Raw genomic sequence first — 22,550 nt, forward strand, 5'->3', positions numbered from 1 at the left:
TAGATTATTTCACAGATTGTTTGTCTCATAAGAAACTGACACTTTGAACAAATACGTAAAAAACTACGGATGCACCGACATGAACATGAACATTTGGGCTGATATTGATAACCAATATTAATGTTGCTGTTTTGGCCAATAACCGATATTTATTTGTATACATTTCTCTACTACTTTGACACCTTTTGAAAATAAAACGACCAGAAACTGACGGCAACAAAGTGGGAAAAAAAATTGGTTGCTAATATCGGCCCAGGTGCCAATATATCATGCATCTCTATAAAAAACATATAAAAAAAAAAAAAGTAACGTAGCTTTAACACTCATGATTTACATTTCAAGGGATATTTGGTGAATGTTTGTTTCTTTCGTTTACGCAGGAGAGGAGTGACGTCCTCCATGCCGCAGCAGCTGCACACATCGGTCCCCGCTGAATAAAAGATGAACTGAGGACCTCTTCCACATTTCCACGTCCCAAATCGCTGCAGCGCCGCTCTTCTCTCCCGCTGCCCTTTCAGAGCAAGAGTTAACCGTGTTGCCTCACCACACCTGGACACAGAGATGCGCGTGCGTGCATGTCCTCGAAATGCATGACTGTGTTTGAGCGTGTTTCTGCTTCGCTTCCGTACTCATCTTCAGAGAGACACTTTTCCACTTGACTGACTCCAGCATTAGTGTTCACGACTACAAAGCATAATGGGGAGGAAAAAGATTCAGATCCAAAGGATCACCGACGAAAGGAACAAGCAGGTGAGTCACTGCTGTGAAACAAAGGATTTTATGTTATTTTGCGTTCTGTTTGTTTTGCTAATCTGCTCTGGAAATTAAAAATCACACATTGAGTCATTTTATGATTCATCAAAAGTGTTTGAATTTAATTAGTAATGATGGCTGTGTGTTTATAAAAGCATAATTATTCTAGAAAATTTGCAACAATTATTGGGATATTTGAATTTATCTTGGTCAAATTAATCCAAATCCCTTGAATCTTCAATCCAAATTCATCTGTCATCTCTGACACTTTAGCACTGGCCTGAAGTCACAAAGCTATAAATGCTATAAAAAATTAATAATAATCAGATTTTCTGTTTTGTTTGTCTAGTTTTGAGAATATCAAGTTTTGTAGGATAAAGTTTCAACCACTGCTTTTCATTACTGCAAATTAAGGTCAGAGAATCACATTTAAAAGTAGTCGCAGGCTTAACATTAGCAAATGTTGCGGGGTCTGACTTTTGCGCAGCACATCAAGTAATTTTACGCGACGCTGTTTGGTTCTTGGTCATGTGGATCACAAAGCTGCTTTCCCCAAGCAGCTAAAAATACTAAATTTTAATACACATAATGTCATGCACATAGTCGTCAACATTTGTTGGGTTTTGAAGTTTTCTCAGCTTCAGTGATGCGTCCACACCTCCAAATTGTGCACAGGCTGGTTGCTGGCAGACTGATTTAAAGTTCTGAGTTTCTCAGACTGGAATTGCAAAGCATTTGTCATGCTAAGTATGCAGTATAATTAAACAATAATCTCAATGCCAGTGAAAGTTGTGAAGGTTTGTTGTAGCCAGGTCTGTCACAATAACAAATTTTGCTGGATGAAATTATTGCGATGAACCATTTTTAATTAATATAGAACTAATAATGGATTATTAATGCATGTGAAAAGAAGATAACTACACAAATTAATTATTCTCCGCAGGCTTCTTCATCTGAAACTACTGAAAATTAAAACCGTTCTAGCACTTTTGAATGATATGGGAGTTTATTTTTTGACATTTAAGCATTCTTATTTTGAGTCCAAATGTTTACGCTTTGTTAGAAAATGCTCCTCATCAGTCTTGACTTGTAGTTGTTTTTTTTTTTGTGATAAGACCAGAAAATATCTGCATCAGTTAAAATAAACTCACCAGCAACCGGATTTATTAGTGCATTGAACATTTTCCGTTCTTTGCATTTTGCTTTTTGGATAGTGAGTTGAACTCTTGTGCGTCCCATTGAGTATTATCTTCATCTCCCGTTGAAGAACTTCAGGCAGTAAAGAAACCAGTTCCAGTTAATCCACAGCATCCCCTCCCACCCAAAAATAAAAACAACAAATATCCTGTTAACCTCAGACATTCTGGGATATCACATGTTTATCTTCAGCAGATGCCAGCTGCTGAGAATAGATTTGAGTCTGGAGTCGCTTAAAGACTTCTCGCCAGTATTTGTGTGAATGCTTTGCACAAATATTGGGTTTTGTCTGTAAAAGCAAACAGTTTGCTGAGTGGTTTAATAATAGATGCATTGTGGAGTCTTGGTTTGTGCAGAGCAGGGATTTGGTCTGTGATGCATCTCTGATTGGCTTTCAGTTTGGATTAAACTCACTTTTCCACATTTCTTTTCCTTTCTTTCTTTTACTTCTGGTAAAGATGAAAAGTTGAATTATGTTTTCATCAAACCACCAGATACTTGTATCACATGCCCTCAATTCCAGCTTGTATTTTTTTCTTTCTTTTGCATTTTTAAAGCATAGACGTTCTGTTCTTGACAGAAATTCAGGCTAATTTTGTTAAACATTGTACTCGATTGTTGCTCTTTCGCTGGCTTGCAGCAACAAGCTTTCCACATAGTTTAAGACTGAAACTCTTACTTTATTCAACTTTTCTTCAAAATAATAGAAATAATTTATACAGAACAGGAAACAGTAAAATCAGAGTTTTATTCATCTCCACTCAATTGTTTTGGAAGAGGTAGTTTGTGATAATTTAGCTTATTTTCTTAGTGAACATTTATTAAATTTCTTATGTAATTGTTTGTAAATTCACATTCTGTCTTGATTCTCTTGGGATTCAACCCGTCCATGCTTAAAATACTGAAACTCTGTGAATTATTGATCAATAAAAAAATCATTCAGCCACAAGACCATTAGAAAATATACATTGTATTATATAAATATGGAAACATAGAGTTACATAAAATAAATTTTCTGCTCTAGTCATTCGCTACTAAAAGAAAACACAAAATAAAAAGTAGAATTTTACAACATAGCGTGTTTTTAAGTTTTAATAATGAAAGAATAAATACCAACAGAATGTATGTTTGAAGGGTTTTAATAAATAAAACAAATATTTATAACAATTACGACTTTCAAAGATTGACAAAAAGGGAAACATCCTTTTAATTAATGATTGAAATGTTGGTTTTGTACTGATTGCTTTTTTATTTTCATACTTTAAGTAAGAAAATACTCAAAACCAGTTTTTGTCTTCTGATTTTTTTTATGTCTGTTCCTTTATGTCTGTCTTGAATAGTAATTTCTAATCATTTTGTCCCTTTCAGAATCCCTACTTTTACCAAAAAAAAACTCCCAAAACAACCAAAAATGCAAATTAGTAGTTTGCTACAGGCAGTTTCTACCCACATAGGGAACGTTTTGTTACTGCTTTGGTAGCCAAAGGATTTAAAGTAGTTTCCATTATCCAGTCTTAGTTTACGGTAAGAGAAAGTGCTTATACGCCTAAATTAAACAAAGTCGACCAGCGGGAATCCCTTTTAGCTCTTTTATTTAATCTGTTATGTTTTGCTATAGCTGACTGGTCTAACTGAGTATTCTTCAAAAAATACTTGACCACCAAGAGAAATATAAACTGGAGAAGGAAAAAAGTGTTAAATTAGTGACTGCATACAATTAAAGCAATTTAAAAAAAATGGTGTAAGTTGCTTCTTTGATTTTAATGTTTTTCTCCGTTCTCTCTCAGGTCACATTCACGAAGCGAAAGTTTGGCTTGATGAAGAAGGCCTACGAGCTGAGTGTGTTGTGTGACTGTGAGATCGCCCTGATCATCTTCAACCACGCCAACAAGCTGTTCCAGTACGCCAGCACCGACATGGACAAGGTTCTGCTCAAATACACCGAGTACAATGAGCCGCACGAGAGCCGGACCAACGCAGACATCATTGAGGTAAATTCATCGTGTCCGCCGCTTCCTGAGGGGTTTTCTGTCACAGAGGTAAATGGTTTTAACCTGGATAGATCACGCGCCAGCTTCAAATTAGTTTCTGTTCCATTAAAAATAAAACTCGAGAAATAAAATCTATTTCTAGATCCGTCAATCAGTTTATTTAGGTCCATAAAATTCATTTTCTTTGACTCATAAGTGGGATAGTATATTCATTCCTTCATTTTCTGGTGGATTCAAACAACCTACACAACATTTTTTTTTCTCTTCTAAAGTACACAAAGAGAATTAATCATAGTAGGTTAAAGTTGGTCCCGACCCCACTAGGGACAAGGGTGTACAGAAAATGGATGGATGGATGGAGGTTAAAGTTGGAAATGGCAGGTCAGACCTCAAATAAACCCATACATTATGATTTTCCTGCCAAACTGATGATATTGAAACAAATATAAATGTTTTGTACAACAGAATATGTGACCTTTGGGCCTTTATTAGAGCTAAATACACCTGTTTGCTAGTAATTTAAAATATGACGTGCAGTTATGTCAGAAATGAGGAACTTGTTTTATTTATTACCTTTCAATATTTACACTGCAGGTAAACGTGGCAAAAATCGACTTGTTTTGCCCACTTGTGATCAAAATTAGATTTTTTTTATTTTTATTTTTATTTATTTAATGACAATCCATTTATTTTCAAATCACTCAGGTTACTTTTAATATGCAATCCGGTATCTGATGTCTAAAGTGACGTCAGTGTGAACTGTAGGGTCTCATTTCCTCTGACGTTTTCATCACGCTAATGACAGATCGCAGAGAATTGACAAGATAAACGTAAACATGGCGGATGCTGTAGCTGCTGCTCTGTTTAATAATTACACACCGACTCAATTTTTCAAAGTTGCATGTTTTAGCTTACAAGCTAATGACCACAACATGCTACTTCCTGTTACTAGAGTTTGTCCCCTTCAAAATAAAACTCCTACAGCAGCCTAACTCGAAGTCATTTGGGATATTCATGTTTGCTAAACTATTTCTAAGTACTCATAGAGTCCATAGCTTATCTTATTGCTGGTCTATTGAATATTGTTTCTCTCCCTGATTTGGTTTCTAGACTTTGAGAAAGAAAGGTTTCAACGGCTGCGACAGTCCAGAGCCGGACGGCGAAGACTCAATTGACCAAAGTCCTCTGAATGACGACAAGTTTCGTAAAACCACGGAAGATCTGGACGTCCTCTTCAAACGCTACGGTGTAAGGGTTTACCCTTCTTATTATTCCTTTTGATTTGTGAAAGATAAGCGGCATTATTTTTAAATTATTCTCTCAAGAGATCTTTAAGCAGTGAGAGTTTAACTTTATACATTCAAAGATTTTAACCCACTCTTTGATGTTTGATATTTGTATTGTTGCAACCTCAAAGTTCAGTTTTCTCCCTTTCAAATAAGATTTTTATGTTCTTTCATGGAAATTTAAAAAATAATCATCTAAAATTAAAATGGATGTGGAAGTAGAAGTTAAAAATATTAAATATTTTAAGGATCTCTACCCCAGTCTACCCCAATAATCAAACATTATTGGGGTAGACTGACTTATTTTAATGTGCTGACCTCAACAAGAGGTTTAGATGTTTTAATCTCATTACACATTTATCATTCAGAAAATGATACATATTTTCTTTTTATTTTTAATAAGATTTTCTTTCATCACTTTCCTTTGTTTTAAAGGCATTTGAACCACATTTTGGCACATAAGGTAATGTTGCGAACCAACTGGAAGAAGATGATTACAGTTTTCTCTGGCTTCCAAGAAAGATTAAAAAAAGACACAAAAACTTCACAAACAAGATAAATATTCTGCACAATTAGCACAGTTTTATTTGACATTATGTCTTAAATCTGTGTCAAAATCAGAAATGAAGATATCAATATTGGCACTGTAGTAATTGTAATACTGTTTTAGGGCTGCAATTAACGATTGTTGTAATCGATTATTCTGATGATTAATCAGATGAAATAATTTACACATTCTGCAAATTTTCCATTTAATTACTAAATCCTTTTAGGACAATATTAGTAAAACCTTAAAAGATGCAAGTAACATCATTCCTTTTAAAAGTAATATTATTTTAACAGAGTTTAAACTGTATAAAGCTAAAACTATGGGGTTTGAGTTGTTCTGGGTTGAACATAATTAAAAAAATTTTATCTTAAATGCAAAATGTATCTTATTTTTTTATACAGTTTTGGCTTAAGTGTTCTGACTGTGTTCAGAAAATGGCCCTTTTTTGAGTTTGTATGCTCTCGTTAACGATTAATCAATTACTAAATTAGTTGCAGATTATTTCAAAAATTGATTAATCACAATTCATCCGATTAATCATTTTAGCCCTGTAGTATTTTAGCATAAGTTGTAGTATTAAATATTTAAGTAAACCAACAGTTAATCATGCAAGCATCTTTTTTGCTTGTTACACAATGAAACTGTCATTTTTATTTTAAAAAATTTCATATATTGATAATCTCATACAGGGTTTCCCTCAGGAAACCTGCTAAGCCTGGCAGTAGGGGAGTTAGAAAATGTTTAAAGTTGACAGGAAATTTGAAAATGTCACTTGATAATTATTATGTTTTATTGTTTAATACCTAAACACCAACTATAAAGTCTTAAAAAAAAATAAATAAAAGAGGCAGAAATTTAAAAAGAAACTGAAATAAACAATGTTTAGCCTGGCAGTGGCTCAAGTAAAGCTTGGTGACCCGCCAGGCTTATAATACTTTAGAGGAAACCCTGATATACCAGCTAAAAGTGGATGAATAAATAAAGTAATACCTTACACTTTAAAGCTATGTATGACGCATGGTTGTTATTTAATGTGTTGCAAGTTGTTGTCTAAGTGAGAATGTCGTCCTGCAGCAGACGGCGGCTCCGCCTCAGACCTTCTCTATGCCAGTCACCGTCCAGGCGTCCAATCAGAGCACACTGCACTTCAGTAATCCTGGCAGCGCACTGGTAACTACCTCCTATGTCACATCATCATCGCTCACGGATACCCACCTCCTGTCGCCACAGCAACCGGCTCTCCAGAGAAATACAGTGTCTCCGGGGTTGCCACAGCGACCGGCCAGTGCAGGTGAGCATGCAGCGAGACGCAGCACAAAGAGGCTGGAGATGATCTGCAGCAGCTTTTTACTTTTACTGTTTTTATCATAATGGGTAATAGTTCTTAATCACTGCTGTTAGGTGATGCATCCGATTAAGTTATTAGATATACTTTGTTTTATATCTAATAATACGAAATCTTTGTTTCTGGATCGTGGTTCTATTATGCTTTTTTAAGTGAAAAGGAGCTAAAGATGTATATGAATGAGAGAACCCAAAACTATCTGGTCAGTCTGTGTAACATTCAAAACCAGCTTGTTTTTTTTTGTTTTTTTTACTTTTGGTAGTTTTGTTTCTGTCTAACTAGGTTTTAAAACAGGCAGGGTTCATTGCAGCGCAGGGAAAATGTTAAATATTGATTTAAGTTTTGAAAGTAACAATTCGTCTAATTTACAAAATTATATCCTGTTTTCTTAAACTTTTTTTTCATCCAAAAATAGGATTCATTCTTATATTTTTGGACAGAGATTTTATTTGTATAAAATATCTGGCTGTGGGTAAATTACTCTTTATCTTACACTTTCATAAATCTAATTCTCAAAACTTATTTGAAATGAAATTATAAATATGTAATAATTTTAGAAAATAAGCAAATCTGTGTTCTGCTTGGACATTGTACACATGTAGCCAGGTCTTTATAAAAACAAATATAAAAACAAAGAAATAATATCATAAACACTGAAATGTTTTCAGAAAAGTTTTCATCAACACGAGCGTTGTTTTAAACATGCCAGACCCCTAGGGGGCAGCATAGCAATGTCAGCCAATCACATTGCTTCAAAACAACCACGACTTCCTGTTAGCATTTAAACATGGTGCCAGGAGATTCTGGTGGACAGATATAAAAGTTAAACTACTTTTAAATGACATATTTGAATATAAAGTTATAAAAATACAAGATAATGTCGATTGGGATTCATGCTGAAGCAAGTTTTTAGATTTCTAGCGCATTATTTGCTGCAGACAGTAATGCAAACACAGTTTTCTGAAATCTCCACATTGGTTGGAGTTTTTATAAATAATCATTTTTAGTGATATTAAACAGCTTTTATGTGGATGAAAGGCCAAATACATAAAAATAATACACTTGTTTTCCCAATAATGTGGTTCGTGTGTTTAGCAGAATCAACCAAATTATCTGGTTAGGAGTGAATTTTTAACAAATTTCCCTCTCAAAATCATAAATTTAAGCAGTTAAACATGTAGTAAATCATTAGTTTAAATAGTTTAACATGTAGTAAATCATGAATTTAAACAGTTTAACGTGTAGTAAATGTGAATTTAAACAGTTTAATCTGTAGTAAATGTAAAGACCATTTAAGTCTGTTCTGTGTTTTCAGTGAGTCGTTGTCTGTTTCTGTGTGGGCGTTTTGTGATGAAACTCATAGTTGGTCACCAGAGCAGAGAAAAAATAAAACTGTATCATGTTACTACTGAAGCAATCAAAGCTTCCTATCATTTTTTAACCCATTTAATGAAGCTGGGCTTTTCTCTAAGCTACAGCCTTGGTGTTGGAGAACGTTCTTCACACACTGAAAACTTTTCTTCATGTTCTGATTGCTTTTGTCCATGCTAATCCACTGAACCAGAAACCTTTTATGTAATTTTAAAAAGTAAGTCTTGCATTTCGTTTCTTTTTTTATATTTATCGATAAATGCATATTCAAATACCTCAGTGCCATATGCTTCACTATCCTATAAAAAATGAGGAAAAGAAATTTGTGCAAACTCCACAGAAAATAATCTGCCTTCTAAATCCCCAGTGATCTTCACATAGAGTGAACGTTTTATTTAGTGCTAGGCAATAATTAAATGAACACTTTAAAATGGGGACTACTATTATTAGAGCAACTTTACAAGATACCACAGCCAGTAGAGTAAACATGATTTGCATTAATTTATCCTTTCCATGTTTTTTTTACATCTATATCTTGCTAGCTGATAAATTGTCACTTATTTGTTTGTTTAGTTGTGATGCATAATGCCTAAAAATGTGTAAAGGAATTGTGTGTTTATTTTGTAGTGTGTAGTTTGTGTCATCCCTTTGAAAACAGATGCAAGTTGTTTTAAGTTCAAGCTTAAAGTGAAGCTTAATCACAGAGTTTAAACTTGGGAAGAAAACTAAGCTTAAGAATTCAATTTAGAGTTTGTTTCAGCTAAAAAGTCAAAATTGCATGGATTCATTGTACGTTTTTCTTTATTTAATAGGTGCTCTCCTCGGAGGCGACCTGAATAATTCAAACGGAGGATGTCCAAGTCCAGTCTGTAAGTAATTTATTAAATTTTTTACAAAACCAAAGTTTTGTAGCATTCTTTTTTCTTTTTTTCTTTTTACAGTTTCCCTTATGTTGTGGAATAATTAAGTAATTATTCCTCTGTTGCTCCACCTGGGATTGGATGCCAATTAGTGGGATTCTCTGAATGTTCAGTGTTCACTTTTGACTTATGAGATATTTATTCTAAAAGTGAAGCACAATCATATACCGATCTATAAATAGCATTTCCCCCATGGATGTTTTATCTCTTTCTTTTTTCATTTACAAATCAGTCATGATCAACAAAATGTGGCTTTTTTGTACAAAAAAAAGGAAAATAGCCTTTAATGTCAAAGTGAAAACTGATTTCTATAAAATATTGGCAATTAAATTAAAATATGCAATATATACTAAATGATTACTTAAATATTCACCTCTTTCAAGTCTGTATTTTGGTTGCAGTAACAGCCTGGCCACAGTTACCTCAGTTTTACTCCATTATTCCTTGTAAACTGTTCAAACACTGTACTGTTGGTGGGGATCATTTGTGAACAGTTCATATTGAGGCCTGGGCTTTGACTGGGCCACTCCAAAACATCCAAAACATTTCTGTGTGGCTTCAGCTGGGTGCTTTGGTTTGTTATCTTGCTGGAGAATAAATGTTGTCCAAACTTCTCCTGCTGATGGAAACAACCAAACTAACGGTGCGTTCACAACAAACGCGTTCAACGCTTCAAGGTCGACGTCTGTGCAGACGCTTGACATTTAGTTCTACACCAAACACGTGTCACAAGTTAAAGTCTGTGTGGAGGCATGTTGAGGGCGCATAAGAGCAAAATTTCCCAGAGCAAAAATCGCTCTAGCTGTTGTTTTCTGTTGCCGGCTTATTTGCCGGACTCGTCAAATGCTTCAAATCGCGCTGCGATGGTCCCTCGACGCGCCTTCACGTAGACTTTGAGGTCTACGTGAAGGCGTCATGTTTGCACGTTTGGAGTTAACAATAGTCGCCCCACTGTTACCAACTCAAAGACTTTCTTGTTTTATTTAGCAACATATCAGACAAAAGAAAATCTAAATTCAAAATCTGAATCAGCAGGTCGGTGCACTCCTTTTGCTTGTTGCTTATATTTTGTCTTTATGTTGTCATGGTTTTCAGGTGTCTTTATAGTACAGTCTCTTGAAACACACTCAATATTTATCACTTACTATGTTTTATTTTATGTTCTGTTATCATTTTGTAAAAGTCAGTTTTCATTTTGACATCAAAGGTTTGTCTTTTTGTCAAAAAAGCTAAATTTTGCTGATCATGATTGACTTGTAAAAGCAGGAATTGTATTATTTAAGAACATATCTAATTTAAAGACTAAATTTAAGGATTAAATAAGTGAAATGTGTCCAATAAATCACAACAGTAGCCTCCCTCTGAATTATCTGTCTTCAGGTTTCTCCCTCAGGGTCGAGACGTTTTTTAGAGGATTACTTAACAACAAAACTCTGTACCCCTACTGTCTGTCTGATCTTTCCCTATTGATCACCATGCATTCGCACCTCCGTCTCCCCCGCAGCTAATGGATACACCAGCGCCAGGGCCTCCCCAGGTCTGCTCACCGTCTCCAACGGCAACAGCCTGGGGAAAGTAGTTCCGGCCAAGTCCCCGCCGCCCCCTCCCAGCCCGCAGATGGTCAACAGCCGTAAGCCGGACCTGCGAGTCATCACCTCGCAGGGCGGGAAGAGCCTCATGCAGATGGTGAGATCAGCCAAGTTCAGCTTCGGTTTAACGTTTCTGACCCCTCAGTTCTTTTCATGATCGCTCACAAACGCACCAGGTTTTTGTTGGACCCAAGATGTTACCAGTTGCTGTCACAAGGGGCGTGAAAACCTTGGAGTAATTTAAATTTCAATTTGGTTTTTCCAAAGTTTGTACTTGAAAGTGCTTCATATTCAAACTGCACAGTTTTGATCATAAGTCAGGGGTGTCCAAACTTTCTGGCATGGGGGCCGATAATGTTAAACTTTTTAGTATTTTTTTTTTTTTTTGCAAAAACTATTTTATGTTTTCATTTTTACCTGAAAGTAAACGTAATAGCAGTCACATAATTTAGCTACTGTGGATAAATTATTCTAGGTTTAAAATCTTTTTGCAGGTTTGTCAGATTAAAAAAATAAGAACAGGCTCGTCACATTTTTCAACATTTTTTGTCTTTTTTTTGCTCACTCTTGATTTATTTTGAAAATTTTATGAAATGGGAAATCTGCATTTTAGTAAAACTGTTTGTTTTTACAAATGAAATATATCACATTAAAAGAAAAAAAAACTTGTGCTCTACCTTTATATTTTTCATTTTAAGATCTGATATTGTCTGTGTTTTTCTGAAACATTACTTTCAAATCTGTATTTTCTGCCTGAAATGGAAAACTACACATTTATACTATTCTTGAATTTCTGATTAAGGCCCACCCAAAGTTGTTTCTAGGGCTGCAAATGGCCCCCAGGCCACATTTTGGACACCCTCTATTAAATCTAAAAGCCTAAGTTTGGAAAATGTTACGGTAACATTTTATTTGAAGGGTATTCATAAGATTGACATAACAACTGTGAAAAACAAGAAGGAGTCTTTATGAATGTTTATGGCTGCTGTCATGAAGTGTCATTCTGTAAATGACATTTTTAATGCAGAGTTGCTTTAAAAATGTCATTTACAGAATAACACATCATGACAGCAGTCAAACATTTATAAAGACTCCTTCATGTTAATGTCTCATGTCAATCTCATGCACTTCTCTTCAAATAAAATGTTGCTTACAGTTGAAATCAGATATTTTATACACTTAGTGAAAAGACACACATTTTGTTTTCTGTGAAGTTAAATCAGACTAAACGTTTCTTTTTTTTTTTAGGCCCGTTAGAATTACCAAAATTATTTCTATTTACTTAATGCCAGAAAACTTAGCAAAATATTTTTGTAACTTTCGTGTTTATTATGTTTAAGCATTTAATTTGGTCATCTAGCTGGATTGTTTCAGTGTAATGAATATTTATTATTCCGAATTGATCCGATTATATTTTATACCTTAAAGTTATTGAAATTGGGGGATTTTTTTGTTCGGTTAGTGTTTTGTTCTTGGATCAGTTAAGTGTAAAGACTTTTCAAAATATAAAGTTTTTCTGTATTTTAGTTGTCCCTGTAGAAGTATTGATAGATCAAGATCACGTAATACTGTATTGAAACTGTCTTTTTTAGTTCATTTATATTGTTTTCATCTCATAGGTGAGGTGCTGTAAAAGTTAGAAACATTTTATCAACATTTTCTAAGTTCCCATATCTTTACTTAGAAGACAAAATGATCCAGAAATCGTATTTTTTGTTGCCAAAATGCCCCCAACTTTACAGGAGCTGGGTAAACATCTCAATCCTGGGGTGAAATAAATGAATGGGGACCAAATTGCTTCATGTTTTATAGTTGGATTGAACCCATCAAAAGAATCAGGAAATCTTGACGCTTTGCTACTGATAAATCTGATCTTTTTTATCAAGCTGTTTGATAATTAAAACTTGACTGAAGGGTCTAAAATATTTATCCAGAATCTTGCTTATTCCTCACATTGCTTCTTCAGCGTCAGAGGATTTTCTTCAGGTTTTGTTTTTACAATAATCGAGCTGCCTAGTTGAGATAATTTGAGTGAACATAAGCTTTAAAACAAACATCAGACACAATAATGAAAAATATGTTCTAATACTCTAAAGATGTACAATCTAGTCAAATATTTTATGAAGGAATGAACCACGACTTCATCAGGCTTTAATAATTGCTTCAAGTATTTTAGTTTAATGTGAAGTTAAAGTGTAAAGAAAAGACAAAATTATAATCTTTAACATGGACTATAACATTATTTAGATTCTCAGGTTTAGTGCGATTCTTAAAGAAACCTTTGATGAATAATTTTAACTGTTTCCAAATATTTTTATTGTCTTTAGTTTCTTGCTAGCTGTTGCAGTTTAGTTCAGGTCTGAGAAAACTATTGAACTTTGCAAACCAACCGATGAACTAGTACGAGTTCAGGCTTTGTTTTCATGGTTTTATTCAGTCACTCCAGAGTTATAACCCTCTCTGTTACAACTCCTTGCAGACAGAGGATGAGCTGGAATTGGTAAACGAGGTGATTTCCCCCCCCCTCACTCCTAAACACATACATCAGTCACTCGCATGAGTCGGTGCCAGTCAGCTGTCAGCATGAGTGCAGGACTCTGCAGGAGTTTATTCTTGTTTCAGTTTTGTTTTCACCGACATTTCCTTTGAGATGGTGTTCAGTTTGACTGACTGCATGTGGGTCAGGGTGCGTGGATGTCTTATTCCAGCATTTGTTTTTTAGTTTTTGGAGATAATCTAGAACTGAGCCCTCCACGTTAATCTCGCTGACGGTGCCGTATAAGAAATATCCGAGTGCTTTCCTGCAGGTTTGAGCTGGACTCGCTTCATCGCTCTGTATGGTGGTTATCTAAAGCATGGGTGTTGTTCTCACTTTGCGTTGTGGTGCGACGCGCCACAGAGCATGTTTCAGTGTTCACCAACGGCCTCACACTTTCATTTCCACTATCCGACACAATGTTTGAGATTTTTAATAACTACTTTGAATTACATTAAAGGCATTTAACCAACGAAAACTCCAAATTTGAGCTTTCATGGCCAACGCAAAGCATGCAACTTTAGATTATCTTTATAGATGAATAAAAAACTTAAAATACCTTTAGGATAGAAAATGGTTATAAAATCAATCATAAATAGGATTTAGTTGTCTGCTTACATCGACCAGCAACAATCAGGCTTGAAATTATCTTTAATTGCTAGTTTTTATTCCAGTTTTTAGTTGCATATTGTTTCATGTTTTACACCTGATAAATGCAGAGAAGTTAGAAATTTAGATACCAGATTAAGAGTTTAGATCATGCAAACAATTTTAGTTTTCACCCTTTCAGTTGCAGATTTAAATCCGGAGGAAAGGACTTACAATTTTACCCAATACTGCAGTAGCATCGTTAGCATTTTTACCTTTTAATTATCATTGCTTCACTTCTATTAAAAGTTTATGACAAAAAGATAATTTATAACTTCCAGAATAAAATGGAAATATCCAAATATTTGTGCCTAAGTGAGTAAATTCAGTGAATCGGCGTCAAAGTGACAAATGGAAACGCACAGAAACACATGAAGGTGTACTGATGAAAGACGGGGCACACTACGTTTAAATATGTTAAGGCTGCAACAAATTATTGTTATAGTAATCAATTATTCAATCAATTGTTCTGAATTAGATTTAAAAATAGCATCATTTTTTAGATGTTTCATTTAGCCATTTAAGCTTTTTCGTACAATATTAGAAATACCTTAAAAGACGCAAATAAACAAATACTTCAGTTTCTTTTATAAATCATTCTTTACATAATTTGAACTGTAGGTCTTCTGGGTAAAACGTATTTTCAAGGTTTTTTCTTATCTTAAATGCAAAATGTATCTATTTTTTGTACAGTTTTGGCTTAATTACTTCTCTGACGGCGTTTTTGAGTTTGTATGCTCTACTTAACGATTAATCAATTACTAAATAAGTTGACAATTTTTTAAAAAATTAATCACAATTATTCGTTTCATCCCTAAAATATAAAGTGTAAAAAAAACAACATAGTTGTAAAAAATAGCAGGTTTTTACAACTATTAAGTGTTTTAATACACTTAAAAAAATTAACTTTTTCCACAATAAGCTGTGGAAAACTGAACCTTTCAGAATGCATGCCCTTCACAATGCTTGCAACAAAATAAGATAATAATAGTTATTAAGATAAATGTGTTTTTAGAGGAGTAATGGCTGCTTCTGGTGGCTGTCCTCTTCCCCCTTCAACAATTCGTCTTAAAGTCGACAGGCAAGATTCTCATTTTCCAGAAGATGGTGATTAATTTTCATCACTTTCAGTCTGCTGGCGCTCTCGCTCTTCTTCCTCACAAAGGAAGATAATTAAATCTTTCTCCTCTTTGAGGTCTGTCTCTGCTTCTTTTGTACGTTTAGTGTAATTCAAAACTCTTGTTGAATGGTTCTTTTCACACTCGAACGTAATTCCAGGGAAAATCCACAGAATCTTTTGCCTTTTATAGCAAGACGTTTTATATGCGGAAGTGTTTAAAAAGAGCTCCAGTTTGCTTTTTATCCAAGGTAAATTTGAGCTCTTTTCGACCAGTTTGGGAGCAAAAGATTTGGACATGGGTCATTGACGTACAAGGATTTCCACCAGGCTAAATTAAAATATGTATATCCAGTGTAATTACTAGTTACTAGAACATTTGAAATGTTGTGCACACAGAAATCATAGTTTAACATTAAAATGAGACCGTTTCAGAGGTTGTTTTTTTTTTATTAATATGATGTGGCCTTAAAAAATGTCATGATTTATCGTAAAATAAGGTATTTTCCATACTAAACATTTTTTTTTATAAATTTCCATTTATTTAAAGTGTTTAGAAACAAAGTTTTTGCATTTCTTTGTATTTTTCTGGCAATTATGACACTTTTCCCCCCCAAAGAAATGTGAAATTCCATTTATAATTGACTTGATCACTGTTTTTCTTCACCATTTCATCAAACTGTGATAACAAATAAAGAAATCTTCAAGCACTTGAAGATACTGTATTATTAGTGATTAATATTTATGCTCCTGATACTGGATAGTCTATTTTGAATTCAATACATTTAAAATTCAAATGTAGGCCAGGAAACGGGTCAAAATCCTTTTAATACATAAAAATAGAATTACAAGCAGTAACAGTACATTACAAAAAAACTCCACAAATCATGTGATTTTGATGACGCTCCTCAAGATATAGTTTTAAAACGAATGTATAGAAAAGTTATTGTAATGGGCGTAATATTTCAAAGGTTTTTTTTCTTCACATTCATTGAAAATTCAAGCGGTAAGCAGAGCAATAAATATCTTCTTTGGTTAATTGGTTGTAAGGCTTAATAGCGATTCTTTGGGCGTAAAATAACATAACTGATTATTAAAATAAATCACCGCTAAGCAAACAAAATGTGGTGGAATCAACTAACTGACTCTGGTTACCTAGCAACTCACTCATTCTTTGGTTACCTAGCAACAGCATGCTGAGTAACTGACAGCAATTTAAGGTTTTGTCACTGTGCCTCATAACTGCTTAAAATTAAGAAACAACAGTGTTTTGTGAAAACTGGATAAAAGAATAAAGATCATACTACCAGTTTGACAGCATTTCAGATATTTAAAACAAATCAATAATTATTGATATTGATTTATATTGTGTTAAGTTTTTCACTCATATTGTGTAGCCCTCGTTACTATATGTACATCATGAACTAGTTTAGTTATTTTAATGTTGCGCATTGTTAATGTTACGCAGTAATAAGATTTAGGAAAGATGTTACCAGTGACCGGTCAGGTCTTTTTGTAATCACAGGTTGAATAAATTGCCTTTGATGTAATTCTCTTACATGTCTTATTCAAACCAAGGAGTTTGTTTTTGATGCATGTCATCAAGAACGCACTGAGAGGTTTCCTCGGTGTGGAACATCATTCTGAATCCAGCCATGTGTGCATCTGTCATTCCCAGCATGTCCGAATAAAAACAAACAAACAAAACAGTACTGAAATGGGCTCGCAGACGAAGCTGCTGCTGGTTTTTATTCTTGCTGATGGTGTTTCGCTCTTTGGCAGAACGCCCAGCGGCTGGCGGCTGGAGCCCAGGTGGCACAAACCCTCACCACACCTGTGGTGTCTGTAGCCACACCGAGCCTCCTGGCACAGGGTCTGCCCTTCTCCGCCATACCCACAGCATACAACACAGGTGAGGCACCAGTAGATTTAATTTATCAGACCCTTATAACAACATTTCTGTCCAAAATTATTTGAAATCATCCGTTTTGGATGAATAGATTACACAACAAAAAACAAAACTGTTTAAGTATAAACCGGTGAAACGATCTGCACCTGTTTGTGTCACCTGAACATAAACAGAAGTTTAAATCCGTATATAAATCCTGCATCTTCCCTCAGAGTACCAGCTGACCAGTGCAGACATCACTGCTTTACACGCTCTCGCGTCACCAGGCGGCTTGTTGCCGACCAGCGTGTCCACATGGCAACAACAGCAGGCCGTCTCCCAGCAACAACAGCCCCAACAGCAGCAGCAACAGCAGCAGCTTAACCTTGCATCACTCAGCAACTTGGTGTAAGTCTCCTGATTTTGTTTTCCCTCTGCAGACATGTAGGAAATGTTTGTAACATCCTCATCTAACAGCTCAGTCTTCTGATAACAGCTGGCATACTGACCCTACCAGTTGCTTGCATTATATGCATACCATGACCTCCAATGCAAGCAACTTGCATCCTCTTTAGTGACCCGGTTTGCATGTCACCATTGCCATCACATCGATCTGAATAGTTTCCTGTGGCTTTTATTAAACCATCAGTCGTGAGCAGGGGGTAGCAGGTTGGCTTTGCCACTTTTCAAGAAGGTATTATAATAATAAAGATGTGATTTGATGATATTTTGTTTGTTAAAACAACTGTTTGACTAGAACAAGGGTGTCAAACTCATTTTCCTCTTGGGGCAAATCGAGATAAAGAATATTCTTAAGAGCCGGTTGTGCCAGGATGTATTGATAAAACTGATAAATAAACTTAAAATATTAATAAATAGCTTTCTCTGCATTTTATAACTAGTACTTACAATTAAATATTGAACATCTTTTCACATTGTTCAGTCCCTCCAGGATCTTGTGATTGTTTGTTGCTATCAAAGTCACTAATTTTATGGTGCTAATTTAGAAATATTTCCAAAAATATTTTTGCAACATTTGCGCTAATGTAAGTATGACTTTTTGTTCCTCACCGATCACTGACTGTTTGCCATCAAACAACGCCGAGGCAGTAGTGTTGTAAAAGTAAGAAATACTGCCTCCTACAGGAGAGAGTTGGCATAACTTAAACCCAAAAAACTTCTTTTTTGCTGACAATTTGCAATAAACTTGAAAAAAAAATGCTTGGATTTGTTGATTTTATGTGAATTTCCACAGCAACTGGTGGGACTGATTGATGTAATTTAACATCTGGAGTCAAGAGGGCCAGGTAGAAAGCTGTGGCGGGCCACATTTGGCCCCCGGACCTTGAGTTTGACACATGCGGACTAGAAGATGTCGGTTCACAGAAATACGGTTTAGAAATAGAGAATGTGGCTTTATATTTAGAACTGGACAAAGATTTATTTCTTTAAAGTTTTCCTCACAGGGAAATAAAAACTCATCTGAAAGTCTTTAATTTCAAACAGAGCAGCTAATAGTGTGAACTGGGTCTTCTTGTGGTCCAAAATGTCAAGTAGCAACAGATTCTACAGACTCTTCAGGCTCTAAGGCGACGTTCACACAATGCCACACGCTTATTGTCTTTTAAAGTTTATCTTTTGGAAACATCCAGAGAGGACGTGCATTAAATTTAACGAGCTAAAAGTGTTGAAGTCTCTGAACTTCCTCTTTGTGTCAACAGGAACTGTGAGTGAAACTGATACTATTCAACAGTTGGCAATAAGAAAAATACATTTTGTCATTATAGTTAAAAAGTAGTTAAAATGCCTGAGTGGATTTTAATAATACATTTGAAATTAAGGTGCTGTAAAGCCACATAGGAAATATTTTATATATAAGATGTCACTAGTGAAGTTCTGAATTTCTTTGAAGAATTTGACTTAATATGAGTTTTAACAACATTTAATGTCCCTTTGAGATCAATACAATATTTTTTGAATTGATTTTAATTTATGTTATATGACATACAGCTCTGGAAAAAATTAAAAGACCACTTAAAATGATCAGTTTCCCAGATTTTACTCTTTATAGGTTTATGTTTGAGCAAAATGAACATTGTTCTTTTATTCTATGAACTTCTGACATGTCTCTGAAATTCAAAGCAAATATTTAGTATTTATTTGCAGAAAATGAGAAATGGTCAAAATAACAAAACGGATGCAGAGCTTTCAGATCTCAAATAATGCAAAGAAAACAAGTTTATATTCATTTAGAAACAACAATACTGATGTTTTAACTCAGTTCAGAAATCGGTATTTGGTGGAATAACCTGGAGGTTTTCAATGGGGTTCAGTGCAGTGGACTCTTCATTGTTTCCAGAGCTGCACGTTAGTTTTTAAGCGTAGTTGGTCAAACATAATAATAATTTAAAAAATCTACACTTCTTATTGAGTATGATTTGCTCTAAATTTTGCCATTAATTTGTGAGAGGACTCAATTAAAATTTGACCTTTTTGATCAAATAATTACTACAGCAGCTCAAGAATAATTGCATTTATTTAATTTACTTAATTACTCAAAGTAATACTAAATAATTTTATATAGAAATAGAAGTTCAGTGGTTTTAAATAGCATATCTGTAAAGTTTTGAGCCTCTATTCAACTGATAAGTTTTGTGAAATTGTTGCATCCATGTTCAGTCAGGATTATTATAATCATTAGATCAGATTAAAGTTTTCACTTTTTTCCCTTCACAGAATCAAACAGTTTCCCTTCTTTTTTTCTCCTGTGGGTTTGAAATCTGGGTGACTAAATGTCTCTGAGCGTTTTGGGGTTTTGGTCTGGTGGATCCTGAAGTGTGTCCTCTCCTCTCCTCCACAGCATGTGGGGCGTGGACAAACAGAACAGCGAGCTGTCTAGCCAAGTGTCCAGTCTGGCTGCCAATCTGAGGTGAACAGCCACCGCTAGTGTGTGTGAAATGTCATGACTTTGTCTGTCAGCCGGGGTTTGGGAGGCTCACTTTGTATTTGGACCGATCCCGCCTCTAAAGCAGCAGAGCAGGAGATTCTAACGGGGCAAGAAAACCGTTTCAAGATGAGAAAATTAAACGAGTTTGATTTATTTTCTTTTGAAATGAGCAAAAGTTGAAGGTTTTCACATTTTGCCACATTACTACTAAATTGGTGACTTCAGTACATGGTGGTGGCAGCATCATGCTGTGAGGATGCATAAGCAGAGACAGGTGACTGGAGTAGGGGTGAGGAGGTGAGGATTTATCGTATCGTTTATCACTTATTGTGAATACCCTAAATTTTGGAATAGAGTAAACCTAGCATGAAACCAGACATGTTTTCATCTTTTAGGGTAATATTTTTTTTTGTTTTACATAAATAACCTGTTCTTAAAAAAATATTAGGTAGAAAAAGTAGTTTCTCATTTACAAACATCAACCGAATTTTTCTGAAAAGCAAACCTTACTTCTAAAATAAGAAACCAATCAACCCTAAAAATATAGAAACTCTGAGCCTGCCTGGAAACCCAATTTATGTAATTATTTTTTAAGGTTTTTTTTATCGATAGTTAGGACTGAAACGATTAATCGGATTAATTGTGATAAATTGCTTAATGAAATAATCAATTTGTTGTTAACTGGAGCAAACAGACTGAAAAAGATGCCATTTGGTGGAAAAGAAAACATATTCAGAGCAGTAATTAATCCAAAACTGGACAAAAAATATTTATATTTGCATTTAAGATTAAAACTCCTCAAGTGGAATAGTTCAGAATTACTAAAGGAATGCTGTGTTATTATAAAATGTTAATTTTCTTATTTAAGGTTTATGTGTATTTCTAATACTGCATGAAAAACAATTAAGTGGTTAAGTGAGAAATCAGTAGAATGTGCCATTGTTTTATCCAATTAATCAATTAATCGTCACAATAATAGATTTAGTTGCAAATCTGAATATTTTGTTGCTTTTAATTAAAATTAAATTTTCAATTAATTATTGAGCAAAAAAGTCAGTTTTGAAAATGTAAACAAAAGAAAAGGTTTGGACAGCACAGATGCAAATATTGCATCCAGAAAACCCAGGACATGTCCGACCTTCTTATTTTGTCTGCTTCGAACTGAAGTCTGTTTGCGGTGCTCAGAGAAACGGCGTCACTGCGGTGAATCCAAACTTGCCTGCCATAATGTTTCACACTTTTCTCCTCACATGCCTCTAATCCACCTGTTCCCTTTCGGTTTGGGCTCCAACATGTTGTTTTCTCCCCACAGCGTTGGCTCTCCGTCCAACCTGCTCTTGGGTAGAGATGAGTGGTTGGGCCGGTACTGTATCACACTTCCTACTTCCTGTGTGTCTTGTGACTGCTTCTTGGCTGCCGCCCCCCTCCCCTCTCTTTAAGCATGCCTGCTGCCAAACAGGAAAGCGGTGTAGCTGTGGTTTCCACCATGTTTTCTAACCAGATTATTATTTTCTTCACATCCTTGCTGACTCACTGCGAACCACCCGTCACACACCCATCATTTCATGCTTCTGTTGGTGGTTTGGGAGCTGCTGTTGGGGACGTTACTTTGCTTTTAAAGGCTCAAAGATGGCCGCCGGTGAATAACTGAGTGTGGCTTTTCCCTGTTGGTGCCGTTCTGTAATGTTCTGTCCCGACACAAATGGTCTTCTGGGGATCTAATTGTTCGCTTTTTGTCACGTTGCTGATTACTGTTACAGCGCCTTACAAAAGTATTCACACCCCTTTGAGGTTTTTCATGTTTTTGTCATTTTACAACCATGAATGTTGATGAATTTTATTGCAGGATTTTCACATTTTCTGGAAAACTGGAGACTGAGTTTAGTTTTTTAAGACTGAAAACAAAAGGAAAATTCACTAAGAATAGAAAAAAATATATTTTCTGTCCTATTTTGGTCGTTCCTTTGTAATACACTTCTTGTCTCCTGTCTTGTCTACTTTGTCTCCTTTGTTTCTTCCTTTTTTGTGTACTTCCGTGTGTCCTGTTTTCATTTACACTCTTCCCTCTCTCCATCTTTCCTTCTCTTCTTTTCTTTTCTCATTTGATAATTTGCTTCCTTGTATAATTTCTCATCTTCCTGTCTTGTCTCTTATTTCTTACATTCTTGCTTCCTTCTATCCTTGTGTACTTTCATCTATCCTACCTTTTTCCTTTCCTTGCATACTTCCTTGTCTTCTTACTCTTTTCTTTCCTCATATACTTCGACACCTTTCTTCCTTGTATAATTTCTTACCTTCCTTGTTTCCTGTCTTAATTGCATACTTTACTGTCTTTTTCTTTGCTTGTGTACTTTCTTCTCTTCTTACATTTCTTTCCTCATGTCCTTTTTGACACGTTGACACGTTTCTTTC

The 22,550-nt window shown here is 35.1% G+C and overlaps 1 protein-coding gene across 7 annotated transcripts in view; it reads left to right on the top strand.

Moving 5' to 3' along the window:
- LOC106919952 (myocyte-specific enhancer factor 2D homolog) overlaps positions 1 to 22,550 on the top strand; it is a 41,302-nt gene that overhangs the window by 12,624 nt on the left and 6,128 nt on the right. For 2 of the 7 annotated variants that reach the window (XR_015764634.1, XM_014990642.2), the window contains exons 2-11: positions 381 to 750; positions 3,738 to 3,941; positions 5,052 to 5,189; positions 6,852 to 7,068; positions 9,306 to 9,362; positions 10,918 to 11,099; positions 17,086 to 17,215; positions 17,425 to 17,599; positions 20,052 to 20,120; positions 21,451 to 21,501. Coding sequence is in view for 6 of the 7 variants with exons in the window: in XM_014990642.2 (XP_014846128.2) it covers positions 697 to 750; positions 3,738 to 3,941; positions 5,052 to 5,189; positions 6,852 to 7,068; positions 9,306 to 9,362; positions 10,918 to 11,099; positions 17,086 to 17,215; positions 17,425 to 17,599; positions 20,052 to 20,120; positions 21,451 to 21,501 (1,277 nt within the window). In the remaining variant the exon portion in view is untranslated. The remainder of the gene's footprint in view (positions 1 to 380; positions 751 to 3,737; positions 3,942 to 5,051; positions 5,190 to 6,851; positions 7,069 to 9,305; positions 9,363 to 10,917; positions 11,100 to 17,085; positions 17,216 to 17,424; positions 17,600 to 20,051; positions 20,121 to 21,450; positions 21,502 to 22,550) is intronic. The other 5 variants (XM_014990643.2, XM_088010306.1, XM_088010304.1 and 2 more) reach the window with 5 other exon arrangements.

The sequence above is a fragment of the Poecilia mexicana genome, unplaced genomic scaffold (genome assembly GCF_051168715.1).
Source record: "Poecilia mexicana isolate PSO_F unplaced genomic scaffold, ASM5116871v1 scaffold_11, whole genome shotgun sequence".
In the NCBI taxonomy this organism is placed as follows: domain Eukaryota; kingdom Metazoa; phylum Chordata; class Actinopteri; order Cyprinodontiformes; family Poeciliidae; genus Poecilia; species Poecilia mexicana.